The following is a 20,924-nucleotide window of genomic DNA, read 5'->3' as shown; positions in this document are numbered from 1 at the left end:
GGGTTATAAAGAAGCCTTAAATTAAAAACCGGCTTCTTATAAAACGGCCAGTTGTAGGAAGGTATGCGAAACACGCTGAAACCTCGAATCTTATTAAAAAAGTTTCTAATCTTATTCCAGCACGACGTAGATTTTTCAAGCAGGAAAGCAATTTGTAATCGCCTTATAACCATACATGCTGCACACTTATCACATAAATTATAAGCATTTTTTTCACGCGGGTAATAAATAATTAAACATATTTATGTTAAAAGTTTTGGATCCTGAGCAAAGAACTCAGTATCCACACGAGCAATTTAAATTTTTGTAAAACATTTATCTCGTGTTTGGCATTGGAAACCTAATATTTGACAAAAGTCAAATGGATATCGACCAATGCATGTAACATCGAAATCTTTAAAAAAGAAACCCAGTAGAGGCATTATATAGATGAATATGAAAAAGTCGAAACTCACCATTGAAAATGAACATCAATATTATAACGTGATATGCGACTTTCACTATAATACCTAAATAATCACAAAATTTAAACGATACACGTGACAAAATAGCGTATCATCGTAAGTCGCTTGACAAAATTACACGAGTAGCATGTGAGTTAAATTCTAACAGAATCACACTGCAGGTGTGAAACATTTGTAGGCTGTTACTGTTCTGAATACTAAGATAAGTGTTATTAATAACATTAGCAATTACAAAAATAGACCAATTATAAGATGAAATTATGGAATTTTATACAAATATAATTGAGATAGTACAAAAAGAGACGTATGCGAATAAAAATAAAACATAACTACCGTCAAACGTTAATTTGATTGATAGCGATCATCAAAGACAATTTACTTAGATCTTTCTTGTTTATTGCGTACATTTATTCTGAAACTTTGTCGTGAAGAGCAATCACAGTAGCTATGAAATTTGACGTTTAATTTATGGAACGAATACTTCATCTGAAGTTTCTGTGGAAAATCGCTAGGCGAAATTTTGTAAGTATTTCGAACAAATTTGTCCGAACCCAATTATATTACATAACATATACTTAAAAATATTTCAATGTTGGTAATATTGAACCATTAAGAAATCATGACTAGTTTCATTTCATTTCGATTCAGAGAAAAGCTTATAGGGACCCGCTTTTGAAGCAGTTTTTAAAAATAGAAATTCAATATTTTTTAAACAGGACAAATCGATTAATTCTGATTATTTTTTTTAATTTGTTTCTAATATTACCCGTATTCGCAAAGGCATACTTCCACATAATGGTAACGTCCGGGACGAAGCCTCTATTAAATACAACCATTTTCATCTATAATTATAATTTTAATTGTATAATAAATTACTAACCAAGAAGTATTCAAGAAAAAAATATTATTACTTAATTATTTTCTTTTGCAGGTACAAAGCAAAAATAAAAAAATGCCCATGATTTCCGGGGTAAATTGTTATAAATACAAACAGCACAACACATACAATAGGTGAATATTGTAGTTTGCGAGTTCTCACACTTCAGTAGTTTTTGCCAAAAAGCTGGTATCAGTTCTTAAGGTATGTACATAATAATTGTAAACTTTGACAAAGACTCTATCGCTTGCTCGTATCTTAAAAAAAGTCATAAAACCTGATACTAATACCTAAACCTCCGAGCAAAAACTATAAATAATCAATAAGAAGTTTTATATGCGATGGTCTGTCTTAAAAAAAGGATATAAAATATAGAACAGATTTGATTCAAAGACCCACGAACAGTGCAATCAGGAAAGAATATTTATGAACTAATTCATAAAACACGGGTTATATTTCAAGCGAAACCCATATTAAAAAGTATTTTAAAACGTAGATTCTTTGCTCGAAAATATTTGTCTAAAAGATAATTTTAAAATGTTCTTTTTTAAATGACATTTTTCTAACCTAAGGCCTGGGAATTTCTGCATTCTGCATTATACGCGCGTTGGATGTACATAAATTTTAGAATATGCGATAGTATTTCAAACAACAACACTTTAAAATATTGTTTATAAATATCTATCTTACACTATTTTATATATATTTTTAATCTATACTAAAGGTATAAAAACGTGTACGTGAAATTTACACAACAATTCCTTTGACAAAATAATGAATATCGAAAGTGGATAAAGTTAACAAATTTTATTTAATTGTTTTTTAAAGTTACACGCAAAACAACTTATTCGATTGATAGGGAATCTTCTTATAATTTTAGTTAAAACTTGCATTTTTCATTATTTGCTATTCGCAGTGATAGCTTTAGTATTAAAAAAAACATGCGCTGTCTATACATTTCTAGAGCACTTTTTTTTTATAGCATGAAGGACTAGCAAATTGACCATTATAGTAATTGATGCTCGCTCTGATGCTGAACATTGTTGGATGTATTAGTCATAGCATACATTTATAACGCATAGTTGGACATAACGTCAGACAATAGTTGTCTATATACTTAATATATATAGTCTAAAACTACACTAGTCATTATCTATCTTTTATTGTAATAGCTATGACTACGAAGGCCTCATTTTTATATTATCATACAAAAGTTAATAAATAAATTACAAACGTTACAGTTTGTTACTTGTTAATAAAAATTAAATGAAACAACAAAAATATAAGCTTGCCAAGTGTAAATATTCACTTAAAATGCATTTAAAACAATTGAATAACAGAGGTACGAATCTTTGACGTGGATACGTCATACACGTCAAAGAAAGATTATAAAAGCAGTTAAAGGGCCAAAAATTACAAACTTCTTCAAAACTGAAGTAAAGCTACACTAAGTCTCGTTAAAACTCAAATCTGCCGCTCCATATTCAGGACCAACTGTCCGCTAAATCTCCATCATTTAAGTGTGATCAACGCGCTCGCTTCGTGCATATTTTATCAGGATCAGGCCTATGGAGACTTTAATGTTTTAAATGTCTCATTAATTTTTAAGCAGGGAGAGCATTAGGGATTTATAGCTATCGAATAAAATACCTCTATCGAAATATACATTTAGCAAATCACTACTAATTTTAAGTCTACGGTTCTATTCTATTTTAAATGTCTCACTAAATATTGAACACAACAATAAAAAAAAGTAGGCAAACATATTTTATAACTAAGAAACTACTTAACGGATTGCGATTAAGTGACTGAATTCGTGTTTTCAAATTATTTTCTTCTTACTTCATTTGCACAGACCCTTACCAGGGTTTTGTAAACGCCCGTATGCGTAGGTATAGGTAACAATCAGGCACACATTTTTTATCACTAAGTGGCAATACTTACCGTTGCTTTGACATGATGTGATGTTTAATATAATAGTCAGTAATAGTTGTTATTGTTATATAAAGCCAAATTATCTGTAACTTCTACATTTTTAAACTGGCAACATAGATATTGACAAATAACTGTTATGGCGGGAAATTGGTTTAATTCTGAGTATCGTCGTTTTATTCCTAAGTTTTGACCAAGTATAAAAAATACGTTATATTTACGATAAGTTTTGATTGAAAAGAAAATCACGTTCAATAAAGCTATCTAAAACGTAAAACTGACAAACTCTTCCCGAGGACAATTTATCGAAGTGACAATCTCGATGACGGAAAGCATGATTTGTGGCCTATTTCTCAAGCGAGAGCTATTGTAGAGTGCCGCGACGCTGTCCTAATTGATATCAATTACTCGCATAATTTATACAACCCTCACTCCAAACCTTTAAGATCTATCTTTATAGAGATGGAAATAATTTATCTAATAGAACCACGAACATCGCTTTAAAAAATATTAATATAAATTTTCGAAATATTTGTTAGTTCATAGTTTTTTTTTTTTTTTTTTAATATAGTCAAATATATTACCAACTAATGTTATCTTTACAAAATGGTAACCAGTAGATTTAAATTGTTGTCTATGGAAAAGTCTATGAATAGTTGATAGTTATACAAGAAAAAAAATGTGATTCCAATATATTTGTTTTATAGAATTACATGTGATACATGTTTATATATTTATTTATAGTGTAAGTACTTATATATATAAGTAGGTATATATTTACTATTTTTCAATAATTTTGACATCTGGCTACGTCGGAAAGCCAGCGTTGAGGTTTTATCCTCAATACTGAGCTGAGTGGTAAACCTATTTATTGCGTCATATTGCTTTGCAACTTTAAATAATATTTGTTATTTTTAAAAATGTTTCATTTTCTAGACAGGTTTTATTTCATATCTATTTTGTATTGCTGTACAAAATAGTTGTAATTTGTTGTAATGTTTTGTACTAATAGCATTTTAATCAGCTGTTTTTATTAAAGCGTAGTTATATATTTTCATTCAATTATTGCCAACACATATGTTGATCATATTTGAGCAATAGGTATTATACACGACGAGAATCGTCGTTCCACTGAATCGGATGATGCCTCAGAAGACTGACTCAAAACTACAGAAGGTGTCACTGGGACCACTTTAATGAAATTTAAAATAAAATTTTCAAAACTTAACCCAACAAATGAGCCACCTGATAACAGCCATAAACAATGGTGCTGTAAGAAATAATTACAATTAACCATTACAATAAAATAAGTATAAAATAAGATATTGTGTACTCATCGTGTGCCCAGACTTCAAGTATATCATGTAATTTAATGCGACTGAATCTGCGATAGACGGCAGTAGGCGGACGGCGAAATGGTCAGAATCTGGTGATGATGCATCACCAACCTTGGGAAGAGAAGACGTTATGTCCCTTGTGTATATAGTTACACTGACTTTCATGCCCTTTATGCCGGAACCCAATTATGCTTAGTATAATTAGGTTCCGGAATTAGTTGGTGGTAGAATATGTGATGAGTGGAAAGTACATGCCAAACGTTCATGAAGTCTTACCATCAAGTGACATACGGAATGATTAAAACTTATTACGTAACTAATTCTATAGTGGGAAATGTTCAAATCGAATAACACATTATATTAATGAAGCGGTCATTAATCACCAATGCCACCAATTAAATTTTCTCACGACGGCTCATTTTAAATAACTTCTCAACAATTACTTACAAAGTAATTTATAATGTAGAGGCATTAACATTATTTTCACTTACAGATTTCAAAATTATCTTATTTTGAAACAACCCCGAGTAATATCTAGGTAAAATATTAGATAAATTTTATTATATAATGGCGGACCTCTTCCTTAATCACACAATATTGTATTTGGGGTTCAATACGTTGAACAAGGGGTTGGGCCATTGTGAATTTTGTCCGTTATGTGAACAATAATTATACACGGAAGACTTTAATAAGCAAAAGGTATTATACACTGAATTCTGTCTATTAATAACGTTTGCTTGCTATCTTACTTCTGAAATAAAAACGATATCTAAATATATACTATTGGACATATGATAATTCGGTCTGTCAATACTATATGCTTTACAATGGACCTCGTAATTCTTCTAAAACAGATTTAAACACGGTCTAAATATTTAGAAAGAAAATGCGCTAAGACCAACCGATCTCCCGGAGAGAAGACTGAGGTTGCGTTAGCGTTTTAGGGTGTTGGATGTCATGTGTAAGACAAAAATAGAAGCCTATGTTCTTCTTTGAAGCTTAAGAATGATTTATACCAAATTACATCAAATTCGGTTCAGCGGTTTGTGACAACGCGACAGACAGACAGACAAATAGAGTTACTTACACTTATTATGCTGGTTGGTTGTCATTTAGCAAAACTTGATTCAACGTAAATAAGTTTCTACCAATCCATTCCTACACCGTCCAATCTGAAGTTTCATAAAACAAAAAAAAATGCATGTCTGCTATGCGTTCCCGACTGCCATGAAACTTTAGTTCAAATGTTCTGCGTGAGACAGCGGAGGCACTGACCCGAAAAAGAAAAATCAAGATTCTATTTTCTTTACATCTTTGTCCTTCAAGATAAACATTTTATGTAGACCCTCATTCAACTCGTGCGAAGCTGAGACGGGTAATTAGTGAATTCATTTGTTAAATGTCCATCAACATTAAACAAACTAAGCTCATGAAAACTCATTGTTGGTTTAAATCCACAGTCTTTGGATAAGATTCGCTTGTTTATACGACTTTTATAAATATAAATATCGGCTATCGTACGCCATTTTGAAATACAATATTAAAAGAAATGTAAATACGAAACTCTTTGACCACAACCGTGTCCAGTAAAAGTTTAATAGTGATGTATTTCTACAATAAATATATTATAACCAAACATACACTACATACATACAAAGTGTATATTAACATCAACCGTTGAGGAAATAAAAACATGAGGAGCCTCAACAAATATGTTTTATTGATCCCTGGATTCAATTACCCTTATGTTAGTCACGTTTGATAGAACGCTCGGAAACGTAGTGTTTACTATGTAGGAATAAAAAGAGATGGAGATGTCAAAAAAATCATTAGAAATCGCAAAGGAAAATGTCTTTGTAGTTAGTTTAAAATAGTTGATATTCTAGTGATATTAAATTATAACTCGCTTAAGCGATTTTAAGAATACCAACAATTGAAAATTCAATAATACAGAATTATAAAATGATAACACAATATAAATAAACACTAATACACTTAACGCAAACTATAATCGTACACAGACCATACGATTTGAATGAAAATATCACTGACACTTACAAATAGGACATTATTTAGTAAAAGTCAAGTATTCACATACAATTTAGTTCTCTCTATATACATATATGAAACTAAAACGATCCTGCCAATATATGAAAATATTGTTTCAAATTCGGCTAAATTCTTTCTCGTATTCCCTTGTGAGGGATATATCGTGTTCCATAGTTATTGTATATAGATTGTACAAGATATAAATGTGAAAATAAAGCCAAAGATCAGAAAATAATATACCAAATATCACTTTGTTTTAATTCACTTTGTATAGAATTTTTGTGTCGCCTTCGTCTTTAAAAAAAAAAATATATGTTTAAAATACACTATATAAATAATTAAAATGCATGCGAGTCGTATTTACATAAGTTAACGGACTCATTATTTTCTCGTCTAGTCGGAAATCCTAATACTAAGGGTACTAAATTTGAAGTACTGTTCCAAAAACTTCTAACAACCCATTTAAAAGGACATTAATTTACATATATAGATACGAAGATAATATATTCTACATCAATCAACTATTATCAAAGACAGAACTGTTCAGGTCGTCATACATATATAAATTCATATTTTTTAATTTAAACGTCAGGTTCGAACATCAGATGATATATATTCTTGTTTGTTATATAAAAGGTAAGGCAACATTTAATATAAATGAGGAAAAAAATGGACCGACTATAAGTCCCTGAGGAGAGCCCTCATTAACTGGGGTCTCTTTTCATTAACATCAATTCTTATTGCCCAATATTTTATTACACAGTTTTGGAATCATAAGAACTAACTAACTATTGCACAAACCAACAAAAAAATTGTTATTTTTTGGTGCTTTAATAGTTTCAATATCTATTACTCTTTTTTATACATGTTTTTATACAAGTTACAGTTTTCGATATTTTCATAATTTTGTTTATTTCACAGTTTTTATCAAAACTTTCGATAAATCTTAATCAAAAACGGTACCTAAATAATCCATAACCATTTTTTTATATTTGTGATTGATATGTTGGTGATATGATGTTGGAAAGTATATTTTTTTAAACAATGGCAATAAACGTGACAATGTTCGATTATTACAAATTAGATGTAGCATCGGAAAATGCAATGGAATGAAAATAAAACCGATCATTGCCGGTTTAAACGACCAATAGAAATAGCTCCCTATCGCGCCATTCGACGCTATTGGTCGCTATAGATTCACGCGTCAGAGAAAGCAAGTGCATGTAAATCGACGCGTCAAATTAACGAATATATTAGGTCCTATGATATTACAAGTTATTACGTTTGTGTAAAAATCATATTCGCATCAGAAATAAATATTGATAATTTGGGATAGCGTATTCAATTCGGATGTGATCGGTTTTACGAATTTTGCCGATGCGACATCTAAGTTGTGTCGTACTATATGCATATTAAGATCGCTCATCCTTTTTCATTAGAATGACAAATTGGCGACAAAAAGTTTCCAATGATTTTTATACAGGGTTGCCAATGTGTGGGGAATCCCCAAATTGCGGGGAATCGTAAGTCGATCAGGGATTAGTATGTGGATTGTCGTATGTGGGGAAAATGTGAGGAATTTGTACTTATGCGTTTTATACCAAAAAGATCGGTAATTGATTGTTTACCCGTCTTTTAGTTAGTAGAAAAATTGAAATTGTAGTCGATTATTAGTTAGCATAGACATTAACCACGACTAGCCTGATTCAAAACGAAAAAAAAAAAGATAGCCAGATCGGCAGTAACCACGACCAGTCTGATTCAACGAAAAAAAAAAAAGGTCGTCAGTAATGAACGATATATGTATAACGAAATTTACTGATTTTATTGTTAGGAAATGAAAAACAAACATACAATAACATGATTTTTTTCCTTTATTTCTATGTGGAGAATATGTGGGGAATTGGGATATTTCTTTTCCCCAATTTGGGGAATTTCACTATTATTTATTTTTGGGGAGTTAGGTGAATAGGCATTGGCAACCCTGTTTTTATAGGATAGCAGAGGAAAACATGACACTGTATAAAATAGACCAGCCAGCCACGACAGCCTTAACGCAGAATAAGGCATAACTAAATGATTTTACCTCCACTGCATATAAAATAAGGATCAATGAGCAATTTGTTAAAACTTGCTGTTGTTTTTTATATAGCATAAAAAACCTGGTTGGAGTACCGAATAATTAAAAATGCAGTTTCATGTAAGACTTGATGGATGATAACAATTTCGTGCATTCAATAAATGGTATAAAAGCGTTGACCTGTATATTTTTTCTCAGTATTATTAATTTCTTTATGGAATTAATTGATAAATAAATTACTAAGAACTAATGATGAACCTGTAGGAAAAAATTAACAAGCTTAAATGTGTATCGAGTGTAAAGCCAATGGGCTTTACACTCGATACATACATACGCAGTCATTTTGATAGATTATGTTTCCCGAAACCTTGTTTCTTATAGTAAACAACAGGAAAAGCGATTTTATTAGGATTTAAAAGAATGTAAGATATATGACAAGCTCGATGAGCTGATCATATGATAACGGATTATTTCTGGAGAATGCAAAATTGTCTCAAGGACATGCATAGTAGTCGAAAAAAATATTCTTCATGGAGAGTAAGACAGTAAAACAGTTAAAAAAAAGAAATTCTTAATATTTCAGTATATGCTATATCACAAAAAGTACATGTACTATTGAAAAAAAATTATAATGTACACTCACGTGTTTTCCACTAACCCGCATTGGGATAGTGTGCTGGAATACGTTCAACCTTCTCCTCGAAAGCGAAAGGAAGCCTTAGCCCAACAGTGGAAAATTTACAGGCTGTTGTTGTTGTTGTGCAATTTGAGTATATCGCAAAAAAATATGAACTCATACGTAAAATGTGCTGAAAACCATCAACAGTCTTTACTTGGACTTTTTAAACCTTTCTTTTACTGCTACATGATTCAACAAAACTACAATACGCCAATGTATAATAATACTGACAAAGAATATAAAATAAAATATTTCTTTACCGATCATATTATTTTTGAACCCCAAGCGCAAACAGAAGAACGCATATAAAATTTGAAAAATATTGTAATCGAGTAAAACACTTTGACCAGATATGTAAGTTTCAGCTCTTCGTGCTATTTTTAGCAGGTAACTAGTAACTAGGATTGAGCAGGCATTAAGCTACTTTTTTGCTTAATAACCATCTCAACATTTTATCGGGGGTAGATGCAATATACCTAATCTCAAGGAAACAAGAATTACTATTATTACTATTACTATAATACACTTATTTTTGAAATTAAAATAAGTGTATAACACAATAATGGAATAATACCATCTCTGCGGCAATCAACAAACTTTTATACTAAACTTCATCATACATAGAAAGCTTTTCATATCTTTCGTGTAAACGGCAACCTTATTCTATTTCATGCAAGTAGATGGCGCTCTAAAGTTATTTATTCTATTGACGGGGTGAATAGCTATTTGTGAAAAGTAAAATAAATTACTAAGAGTTCAAATTTAAAAATAAGCAATAAAACTTCTATTTGTGCTAAAATCTTATGTAATTTAAAAACAGGTGGTATAAAGGAATATTACTTAACTATACTAAATATGTTTTAAAACTAAACTCAACAATATAATATTAATTACTTTATAATAATAAAACAATAAGCTGGAACAAAAGTATAACAATCTATTACCTTTTACAAGAGGAATAAAAGTCACTAAAAATATTAAATTGAAAAGATATAGCTAAGAAAATATCTTAAAATGACCAAGTGACTGATTGAAAATAATTATATTTTTTTTATATACCCTTAACATGTACAAGAAAATGTATTTTATTCCGTTCTTAAATAAAAAAGACGAAAATTTTAAATAACACCTTCAAACGAAACTTTAATATTAATTTTCGATAAATACTTAAGAATTAATATGTGCATTATAATATTATTAATATTTAAATTAGGTTAAACACAACTTAGAATCTAAGTAGTTAATTCCACTAATGGGAATGAATTATCATTTAATATTTAGAAACAAAATAATCACAGATTTTAATTTTAATTTGATGTGAATACCATAGTTACATACAACAATAATGGAATATGGATATGTCACATTAAAATTTATTACTTTGATGGTTTACACAAAAAAAAACAACTCTTACAAGGCACTAGTATTTTCAAATATGAAATACTTATAATAAATAGATTTATGACAACAATGAAAACATCAGACTTAGAATATATCACTATCATTACCTATGACTAGCTTCCTTAGCCATATTCAAGTATTACTTTAGATTCAATTTCATTTCAAATACTTTTAAATGTAACTTGATGAAAGTACATTACAAAGCGACTTTGCTTGTTATAATTATCTTTAATTATTATTATGACTATTCAAAACTAGTTTGGCAATACACTAAAAAGCTCAATAGATATAAAGGCAGTAGATTTGACAGAATAATAAATTTAATTCAAGATCATATTTTATCCAATTTTAAATGCAATACTTTAATAATTCAATATATGATAAAATTAATATGTTTCATAATATTATAAGAACAGTTAAACAAATCCCGATTTTACTGAATGATTAGAACTGCTCATTAGCTTATTTTTATTATGTTCAGATACCAGTTTTCCATACTGAATTAAAAACTAGTTTGAAAAAATTTTTGTTTCATTTTGTTGAAATTAGTTTTCTGTAATCATTTTATTGATAGATATATCACAATAAAAGTTATTGCTTGGATTATAATCTCAGGATTAACTCACATCACATATAGCCCAATCACAGGAGGAGAGATAAACAAGCCTTTCATTTATTTATGCAATAAAAATTTTAATAGATAAACTGTTTCAGTGAAATACTAATATCAACTTTCAACAAATAAATTCATTTGAATTTAACACCATAATTTCATTTAATTATCAAAATTGTTTATACTCCTCCTGTGACCATAGTAAGCTATAATTGTCTTATAAAATAATAACAGTTAAATTTTGTATTTTAAACAATTAAATTACCAGTCATACACCATAGGTGCAAATCTTACTTAGGAAATATTAATTTATTTTTTTTATAAATAAAATGGTGTATGTAATATCTTACTTTATTTATATAACTATGATAATATGACTCTAATTGTTCTTTCTATCATTGTTCTACACATTGGGCAGCCTTCTAATTCATTTTGTGCGCATGATTGGCAGCAACACATGTGACCACACGGTACAAAAACAACTTCAGACCTTGCATCCATGCATATAACACATTCACCCTCTACATTTGAGCTTTCTTTTTCATCCACATTCAAAATACCTGAACAATTTTGTACATGTTCTGTAGGAGGGGCACTAGGACTTACTTGTACACTACCAGATTCAACATTATTTTGGCTTTTCTCTTCCACATACAATTTTAAAGCTCTTAAAATACTTTCCCTATCCGAACTCAAAGATACTCCCCTCTCTTTCAAACTTTCATGACTTATATTCAATAAAGATTCACCACATAAAAGAGACTTTGCCAAGAAGGGCAAACAATGAATAACTCCTTCTTGCAAGAGATAATTTGCAAAAATAGGATCTAGCTTTCCAACATGAAATAAGGATTTTGGGGCAGAATCTAGGAGTTTTTGATAGCTTTTCAACCAAAAATCATTAGGGATATTGTTTTCACTTTCTGCTTCCTTCAAAGTGTTAATTAATTGCTTTCTGTGTTTATTTCTCTGGTCCAAAAGATCGTCTAAAAAGTCCACTAACTTTAACCTCTGTGTTAGAAGCTCATTATAATTAAATGCAATTTGCATTTTCTTTTTTTCTTGTTCAATGACACTAAGTCTTGCTAAATGTGTTGAAATAAGTGATATCTCTTGGTTCAAACTCCAACTTTTTGAATCAACCCTGTCGAGAAGGGATGATACCATAGCTTTTTGAACATCTTGATCCTCTAAAACCTGTTGAATTAATACTGTCCGAGATTCATCTTTAGCATTTAATAGTTGCACTAGTTTCTTTGTTCCCTCTGATTCTTGTGATAGTAAACTTTGCTTGATATTATTTAGATCATCCATGTAATTTTTCTTGTGGTATTGAATATGATAATCATTTTCTATTAGTTTCTCCATCGCAATTAAAATATCAGCTTTTCGCACATTATCATAATTTTGCCTAGTAATTTCAAGTAAGCGATTGTGTTCCGCTTGTTCATAAGCAAGTTGCTGTTGAACAACTTCTGGTTTAAGCCTATCTATCTGGATAAAGTTTTTAACCAAGCACTCTATGTCTTCCTCTTCTTTCTGTATGGATCGCATTAGTTTCTGTCTTTCAATATCTCTGATTCCTTGTACTTTAGCTATTTCACTGTCTAAATCTTGCTGTTCTTTTAAAAACTTTGATAAAAACTTTTCTCTCTGCATCTGATTTGCTTTATGTATTTTATTTTCCTGTTCAATCATTTTAGCTTCTTGTTCTTCCCAAGTAATGCTTACTTGTTTCTCAAAAACATTGTAATTAGTGCTTGGAACTTGGGTCGGTGAAATATTTGGATTATCATGAAGCGGAGGTGTATAGTCAACATTCATTTCTATACACAAGAATTTCATAATTTCCTCTGTTCCTTTCGTAGTTATTTCAGCCGGTGGATAAATAAAATTATCACCATCCAGTTCAATTGAAACCAAATTTGTAGCAAAACATAATTCCGGACACAGCTTATTTAAACTCTTATTATCAAAGATTTTTAATACTCGGAGACACTTTAAATTACCCAATGCTGAAATTAAACTTCTCAATTTATTATTTGAGATATCTAAAACTTGTAAACATTCTAAAAACTTTATTCCTTCTGGCAGAGATTCGAGATAGTTGTTTTGGAGGTAAAGTTCTGTTAAACTTACCAGATATCTTATATTGTCAGGTAAACGTGAGAAGTGATTATTACTTAAATTTAAAACTTTAATCAATTGCAGATCTGACAGCTGTCCTCCATCTTCAAGCGATTGCAAGCTGTTGTTGTGAAGATATAAATAGTCTTTTCTAAATACTTTGCATATCGAGAATATACCCGTAGGCAAGCGGCGTATCTGACAGTCAGATAAATCGAAATCGGGCTCAGGCGATTCCCTGGCTAGGTACAGTTTTCTTTCCAACTTCGCTCGATTTTCCTGAGAATTATTAGTTTGTCTACCGAACAAAGACATTATGGGCTGGATCCCTGATACCGCACAACCCATTAAATATCAAATATAAAATATCACAATGCATACAGTTATCACGTCATGTATTAGATGTCACCGGATCAAAATAATCATTGCGGATTATTTTATCGCTACGTTATCAAAATAGACACACTTCAGAGGATTTCAAGCTTAACAAGTAAAAATAAAATTGAAAAACTCCGAACACTTGTCAACAAATTAGTCATTTCAATTTCAAAACACCAATGATATGCCATGACTATTGACTAATTATTTAATGTCAATATCTAGTGTCTAGTGTCAAATGTCAATGCCACAGATTCCAACAGCTTACCTACTTTTGCTTTACATTATTGTACATACCTACTTTTTATGTTGTTTTGATTTTTGTCAATTTACATATAGTTTATTTCATGTTAATTACATTTTGTAGGTATAAATTCAAAAATTAATCGATTTTATAAGCTTTATAAAATAAGAATGCACCTGACATGTCAAAAGCAGAAATGACAAACGTACTTATTAACCACTTAAGCACATAGGTACATGCAATGATGTTGTAGTAAACAGATATGTTATTAACGCGCAAAAAGTGAAGACTAGAAAACGTCCTAATTGGGACATTTGCCTTTAGTTGTTTTACGTACTAATACGTTGTAATACATCATAATTACGTAGTAATACGTTTAGTAATGGCGTAATGAAAACATCTAGTTATCCCTTTTACTTATTGTTTTTATCAAGCTATCCTTTTTACTTTTAACGAAATGTAAAAATAAAATAAAATAAACGGTCACCGGCGCGGCACACTTTTTTCTTTTGTTTAGTATGGATATAACATATCTGTTTATTAGAATATCATTGGGTACATGTTAACTGCAGATTATGTTTCACTAAACTAAATTTTATATCCTTAATTTTGCTTAATTCTTCTATAAAATATGCTTATCATAATTTCCTCTCATGGTGATGAATTAAAATATCGTGAGGAATTTCGCATGTAACGTTTAAAGTTCTGCACTACGTGTACCAGCCGCATTAAGGTATTAACTAATTCTTTTTCGCTTGATTCTAGCTTAATAAGAAGATACGTACGTATTCCTTTAGTTTATTGCGCCTATTAAGCTTTCGCGGAAAATAGGCATAAAATGAGGACCACAAAGGAACATATTGTAGCTTCACCATATATATTTAATCGTATTTAAATTATAAGGAACACCTTGCCTTATAAAAAGATTTCTATTGCGCCATAAATAAAAGTACAGTAGTATAATTTCCTCCTCGATTTCATCTCTATTTTACAATGTAGTCTATGCACTAATGCACTGCAAATATAGATTTTATTAAATAGCTTATCGTTACTTGCTTATGATCAGATATAGAGTTGTTGATTATCATAACCATTATCAGTCCATTTTTACAAGTGGTCACAATATTAGTCGCCTCTAGTCCACTGTCCAGCCTTAACTTAACACCAAACGACACATGTGGCATAATGTATACTATAAATTGTTGTGGCCTTCGTCCAGTATCTCCAACCTTCCGTCATGTGCAGTCTGGTTTTGAAAAACATAGTAGCGTGATACACCCTATGGAATCCTAGTAAGTCTCAAAAACTTACTAGGTTTTTAAGTGATCACGAAAAAATAAATGGTATACTTTTTTAACATTGATCCATTCTTGTGCTCGCAGTTGCCTGCGTCCTTTTCAATTTTTTTACTTTCAATTAGGTATGGTGGTTTACGCTTTTACTATTTTATTAAACTGCAGATCTTCGCTGGAGTTGGGGTCATAGTCCACCTTGAAAGATACAGAAGACACTGACCGATATTTTTTTATGTTATATTCTAAATATAGATATTGTTATATATTAATATTATAAGGATATAATAGTAATAACATTTTACTTTTACCGACACGTAAATGATTAATGAAGCAATTTAGAACATATAAGTGCGAATATATTAAAGTTCTGAGAAACTAATCAGCCATCGTAAATAATCATTTTAAAAATTTGTTCGCATTAATTTTTTTATTTACTAATAATGTATTTTAAAAACATTGACACTTAACGAATAAAAAGAGCGTAATAATGTTTTATTTTTTATTTATTTATAATCAATTATAAAAAAACAATTTTCTCTAATGTCTAAACTAATCGTAAAGTCTTATCTATAAATGTCTAGTGTCGGGTGTCTATCACTGTAATGTTTATGGTTAAATTCATCGTTGTGATACCACTTCTCCTTCCTTGGTATGTGATGACCGAACAAAGTGTAACTATCATGTTCTTTGTTCGCGAATGGATTAAAGTGTGAACCTAACCTAGGAAAGTAATTGGATGTTACTACGTCCTTAGGTTTAGACGGAGTTTCTTCATCTTTGACGACCAACTTTTCAAATGAATACTGTTCTCTTAAACCGTCCCCGTTTTGTCTTTGTTCTGAATGCTCTTGCGGTTTTATTATTTGTGACAATCTATAAAAAGCATCGGATAAATCTTCATCAAGTTCTTCGGATGGCTTTTCTTTAGGAGTATCACGTTTTTCTTCAGTGTACGGCTCTAGAACTGCAGGTTTTCTGTCATTTGCTTGATTTTGTGGATTCCAATTAAAAAAAGCTTTTTCGTATTCCTCTATATTCGGTATAATAGGAGATTCGTAAAGTGTCTCTGTTACTTCCTCTCTAGCTCCAGTTCCCTGAATAAACGTTGGTTGCAGATCTTGCGGCGTTTTACTAAAATAATCAAACATAGAAAATTGAGGTAAATCTTGTATTTGATACGCTTCGGCGGCCTTGGGTAATTTTATAATCACTGTTTTACCTTGCTGGTAACCTAAGCCGTGGCCTTCAAATGGCTTATTTTTGGTTCTTTTCTTTTTCTTTGGTGTTTTAAATGTGTCACTATCAGCTAAATTTTCTGAGTCTGCATCGCAGTACATCTTGTTTAATTTCTGTGTGTCCTTCTCCGACAAACCGATTCTCTGACCAATTTCGGCAGCAAACTAGAAGAAAAAGTTGTATTTTTAAATTTGTAATTAGTATAATTTATAGTAGCTATGAATGGCATAGTGTGTTGAATCACCTTTTTAGGAACGAGTGTGTCTTCACCATTCAAAGAGAAAGCCTTACGACTATAATGCAAAACACTATCATAGTCGTAGCCGACGCCAAAGTCAGAAACCGCAAAGGAATTATATTTGCGAAAGTTGTGTCTCGCATCTGTAATTTAAACACATACATTATATTTTAAATATGTCGTGGTCTGAAGCAATCCAATTTCAACCTAAATAAGCACGTTACGCCTCAAAAGACGTCTGGTGGTATAAGCCTGCCAAATTATTTTCTAATTGATAATAACAAGGGACAGAGATGATATTTATGATAATAAGTGAATAAAGGAAGCCTCTATCGATGAGTTGATTATTAAGACATTCGTTTTTGATTCGAATTAATTTAATCTTTAGCATTCATCGTTACATAAAATTCCTAATACTTATTTTTATGAGATATATATTTTTCTTAAATCGGCACCTCGATTTCATTGAGCTCTGCAGTAAAAACCAACAAAAATATATAATTTACCACTTCTTTCCTACTATTATACGTAAAATCGACTCGACTGACTCACAACGGCGAGCCTTAAGTACTAGATTTAACAACATGAAATTACACAAAAAATCGTAAAATAACATAAGCAATACGAAAAGGTTTCTTAAATTCAACCTCTAAGGGTTTTATACATTTGGTAGGAGATTTGTAATATCTGAGTTAAGAAATATGAAAATTAGTATTTAGGTTTACATTAATTAGTTAGTAATAGAGTTCATCGCTGTTTTGGGTGAATTTAAGGATGAAGTTTATATGGAAGTTCACCAAATAACTCACTAATACTGTAGATAATTCAGTAGTTTTCTGTATAATCTTTGTGGTGAAGTATTTAATTTCCTACTTGTATCTGTTACGGTAGAGAACAAAGCATATTAGTATTCAGGCCATACAAAGTGAATTGCTAACACCATAACCTAAAACAAGGTTCCCGTATGTTTAGACAAATATAAATAAATAACACATATCTAGAAAGCACATTTTTTTTTTATAAAATGCTATTTCTATTTACCTGCTTTGCCTAATAAATTGAATTAACAAGATTGACATATGAAAATAAACGATGAGAATTGAAATGTAAACACATAATAAATGTGTCTTATTTTCACCTTTTTGCTGTGAACTATTTAAAAAAAAAAAACAATGACTTGTTATATCGTCCACACCGTTAGCGATGGGAAATGGTTCAGCTCGTCTATTGTTTACTTACTTTTAACAATGTTCTCCCATATAACATCAATATATTCGTCCCGGTCGGAGCTGCTCTGCATGTGATAGAATCCCAAGGTATGCAGCATTTCATGTACGATGGTACCGTGACGGAAACATCCCCGTCCTGCGGGATGGCGACCTGACAGATTCAATACTTGGTATCCTCCTTGATATCCGACTTGAGAGAAGCATCCTCTTCTACTACCCTGGAATATAACAAAGTAGGTTAATGTGAAAATGACGGTGGTTATGTGTTAGATATTTTACTATAATAATATATTAATATTTAAAAATATTACACCACACTTTATTAATTTGATAACCACTTTATTCTTCTTGTCGTAAAGTAAATAAAATAAATGATAATATTAAAAAATGCTTTCTCTATCTTTTATTGACGTATCACCAACATTATTCATCCTCATCATCATTCGATAGTTGCTAGTATTTTTTTTTAAATATTGCTTAAAGGTGGTAATAATAAACTTTTGTAATAAACTTTAATTAATTATTATTAATTACCTGTATAACCACTGCGTCACGATCACCTTTTACATAAGGTCTGAATTTAACGCAAGAAGCACGAGCTAAGTCATCTATGCCATTCTGGATTGCTTGCAATTGGTCGCTTGCTGAAATCAAACTAACACTGTAACGTATTTTTCCTTTGTATGCTTAATTAAAAAATAAAAAACTTAAATTACAACTTTATTTTGCAATAACAATACAACAATAGTGTCTGTTGACAAAGTTGTTTTACTGTATTTGCGCGGCAAACCATAGCAATGTATATATTTTAATTTGCATTGCGATATTTTCGTAACTGTTTCAACATTTTCTTTATCATGTCAACAAGTGAATAAAAAAAAAACGTGTAAAACCAAAAACGAGTCGCTGTCTAATAGAATATAAATCTCCAGTTATTAGAAACAACCGAAATGAATTATCTTTAAAAATGTATCTGTTTTTTTTTATTTAAAGTTCAATATCTAATCTAATAAAACTTCCAGTGCCATCTTATCGCATTAACTATGCCTTCGTTTATATTTGTGATAGAGAAAAATATAATATAACTTACAGAAATGTTCTGCTTGTATAAAATAAATAACTTCATTATTCGGCCAGCGTTTCGTTGTATCTGAGACTCCATTCCTTGCAAGTCCTTCTGCGACACTGTTGACTATCATCCGCCTCTGCCTTTCGTTTAGGATCAAATCGCCTTCGAATTTACCGCTCTCCTCCCAAGCATGGTCAGATATGGGTGTATCGTCGTCATCGTCATCCGGAATACTGCCTTTTAAAAATTCTTTACAAATTTTAGTAAATACAGATAAAATATTTAAAAAAAACTATTGTCATTATTAGCATTCTTGCAGTCCTCTTGCTAATGGAATACCATTAGCTTACAATGAGCTAAAATGTAATCTTAAGTGTAATAAGAAGAAAAAACATATATAATCTTGAAAAATTATATTGTTACTTTAAGTTTAACATTTAAAGCACGAAGACGTACAGACAAACATTATCAATTTATAATTTTATATTAATTAATAATCGCATATATCTAAGTATAATTTTATCATCCATATGAGTACAACTGTAGTCCAGCTAAAATTATACCTATATGTATATAAGACTACGAGGAGAGTTGAGTCCTGTCATACAAATGATACGAAAGTTATTTGCAGCTATGATGCAAAAGAAAGTTTGATCACAATTCCCACGTTGAAAGATATATTGGTAATTATTGGTCTCAGATCTATTAAATGGTACTAAATACCATACATTTTATTCACTGTTGTACAGATAACAGTATTTATATGTTAAAATTTTATGTTTTTACAACATTGTCACGACGTATTATGACTAGGAACGATACATACCCGATTAATCTCTCTAATTGAATTAAGTATTCGAATATTTCGAATATAGTCCAGACTAAACTGTGTATGTAACGAGGGTGAGATATTTCAACTGACTGACTACACGAAAGTACCTTGCGTGGTGTTTTTTTCTACCCAATAACAAAGGGCGCACTTTTTAAACAAAATATAATGAAGGGATAAATGGATCTTAATATTTACACATAATATGTTAAAGACCTTACTTTTTACACTTTGATCCAACTGTGAAGTCTCTTTTAAGAAATTACTAAAATCTTCAAGTTCGCTCGTTGTCATCGCCAAACACTTCATCACACAAACATGGCATACAGCAAGAATGCCGATCAACCTCATATTTAAATATCTACTTAATATTAATATGTGAAAATGAAAACAAATAGTACATTAGTTTAGTCCGCTCACAAACGATAGTTCAAATATTCGGGCGTAAAGTGTGTCATATTAACGGTACAGCCACATAACACAGTTCGGATAAAGCTACAACGAAAACGTGGTGAGTTAAAGTTTTTGCGCTACGCCGCGAAGTTTTTGTCTAACAAAACCCACCGAGGCGGGTCGGGAATTAATATAGTGTTAGATACGACCATTTCACAAGGTGTTGGCGCGCTACTGCAGAAGCATCTTGCGACAGCGCGCTCGTGCCGTGGCAACGGCCCACGCCTCCCATGCAAGAATCAATTGCTAAATTTACTGCTCGACTTACTCTATCATTGAGGAAAACCTTGATTTCTATATTTTTTTTTCCTCATACTATCTTAACTTTTGTTATTCTAATTGCAATATTTACCAAACAAATCGATTAGACGTTGAACCTGTCATTGTTGACTCA

At 30.9% G+C, this 20,924-nt stretch overlaps 2 protein-coding genes across 4 annotated transcripts; both read right to left on the bottom strand.

Moving 5' to 3' along the window:
• Nucleotides 1–11,082: 11,082 nt before the first annotated feature.
• LOC124538232 (E3 ubiquitin-protein ligase LRSAM1-like) lies at nucleotides 11,083–14,284 on the bottom strand. Its single transcript, XM_047115218.1, has one exon. The coding sequence runs from the start codon at nucleotides 13,905–13,907 to the stop codon at nucleotides 11,796–11,798; it is 2,112 nt and encodes a 703-aa protein (XP_046971174.1). The 5' UTR covers nucleotides 13,908–14,284; the 3' UTR covers nucleotides 11,083–11,795.
• Nucleotides 14,285–15,963: 1,679 nt separating this feature from the next.
• On the bottom strand, nucleotides 15,964–20,723 carry LOC124542505 (seminal metalloprotease 1-like). 3 transcript variants are annotated; one of them, XM_047120462.1, is made up of 7 exons: nucleotides 20,299–20,723; nucleotides 19,270–19,497; nucleotides 18,714–18,823; nucleotides 18,190–18,397; nucleotides 16,957–17,093; nucleotides 16,696–16,876; nucleotides 16,258–16,607 (listed from the first exon to the last, which is right to left on the bottom strand). In XM_047120462.1, the coding sequence occupies exons 1-7, from the start codon at nucleotides 20,426–20,428 to the stop codon at nucleotides 16,546–16,548; spliced, it is 1,056 nt and encodes a 351-aa protein (XP_046976418.1). In that variant the 5' UTR covers nucleotides 20,429–20,723; the 3' UTR covers nucleotides 16,258–16,545. The 3 variants fall into 3 exon arrangements, with proteins under 3 accessions (XP_046976404.1, XP_046976411.1, XP_046976418.1); XM_047120448.1 differs by having other exon boundaries at nucleotides 15,964–16,876; XM_047120455.1 differs by having other exon boundaries at nucleotides 15,964–16,876; nucleotides 19,270–19,485.
• Between the last annotated feature and the right edge of the window lie 201 nt (nucleotides 20,724–20,924).

This window comes from Vanessa cardui, chromosome 2 (assembly GCF_905220365.1).
Source record: "Vanessa cardui chromosome 2, ilVanCard2.1, whole genome shotgun sequence".
NCBI lineage: Eukaryota > Metazoa > Arthropoda > Insecta > Lepidoptera > Nymphalidae > Vanessa > Vanessa cardui.
This window is presented reverse-complemented; position numbering and strand designations above follow the sequence as displayed.

Coding starts and splice junctions, on each gene's coding strand:
- LOC124538232 (XM_047115218.1), bottom strand. CDS start 13,907: ATGGGTTGTGCGGTATCAGGGATCCAGCCCATAATGTCTTTGTTCGGT.
- LOC124542505 (XM_047120448.1), bottom strand. CDS start 20,428: ATGAGGTTGATCGGCATTCTTGCTGTATGCCATGTTTGTGTGATGAAG. Junction 19,498..20,298: donor GTTGGATCAAAGTGTAAAAA/GTAAGGTCTTTA, acceptor AAATTTGTAAAG/AATTTTTAAAAGGCAGTATT. Junction 16,877..16,956: donor ACACACTCGTTCCTAAAAAG/GTGATTCAACAC, acceptor TTTTTCTTCTAG/TTTGCTGCCGAAATTGGTCA.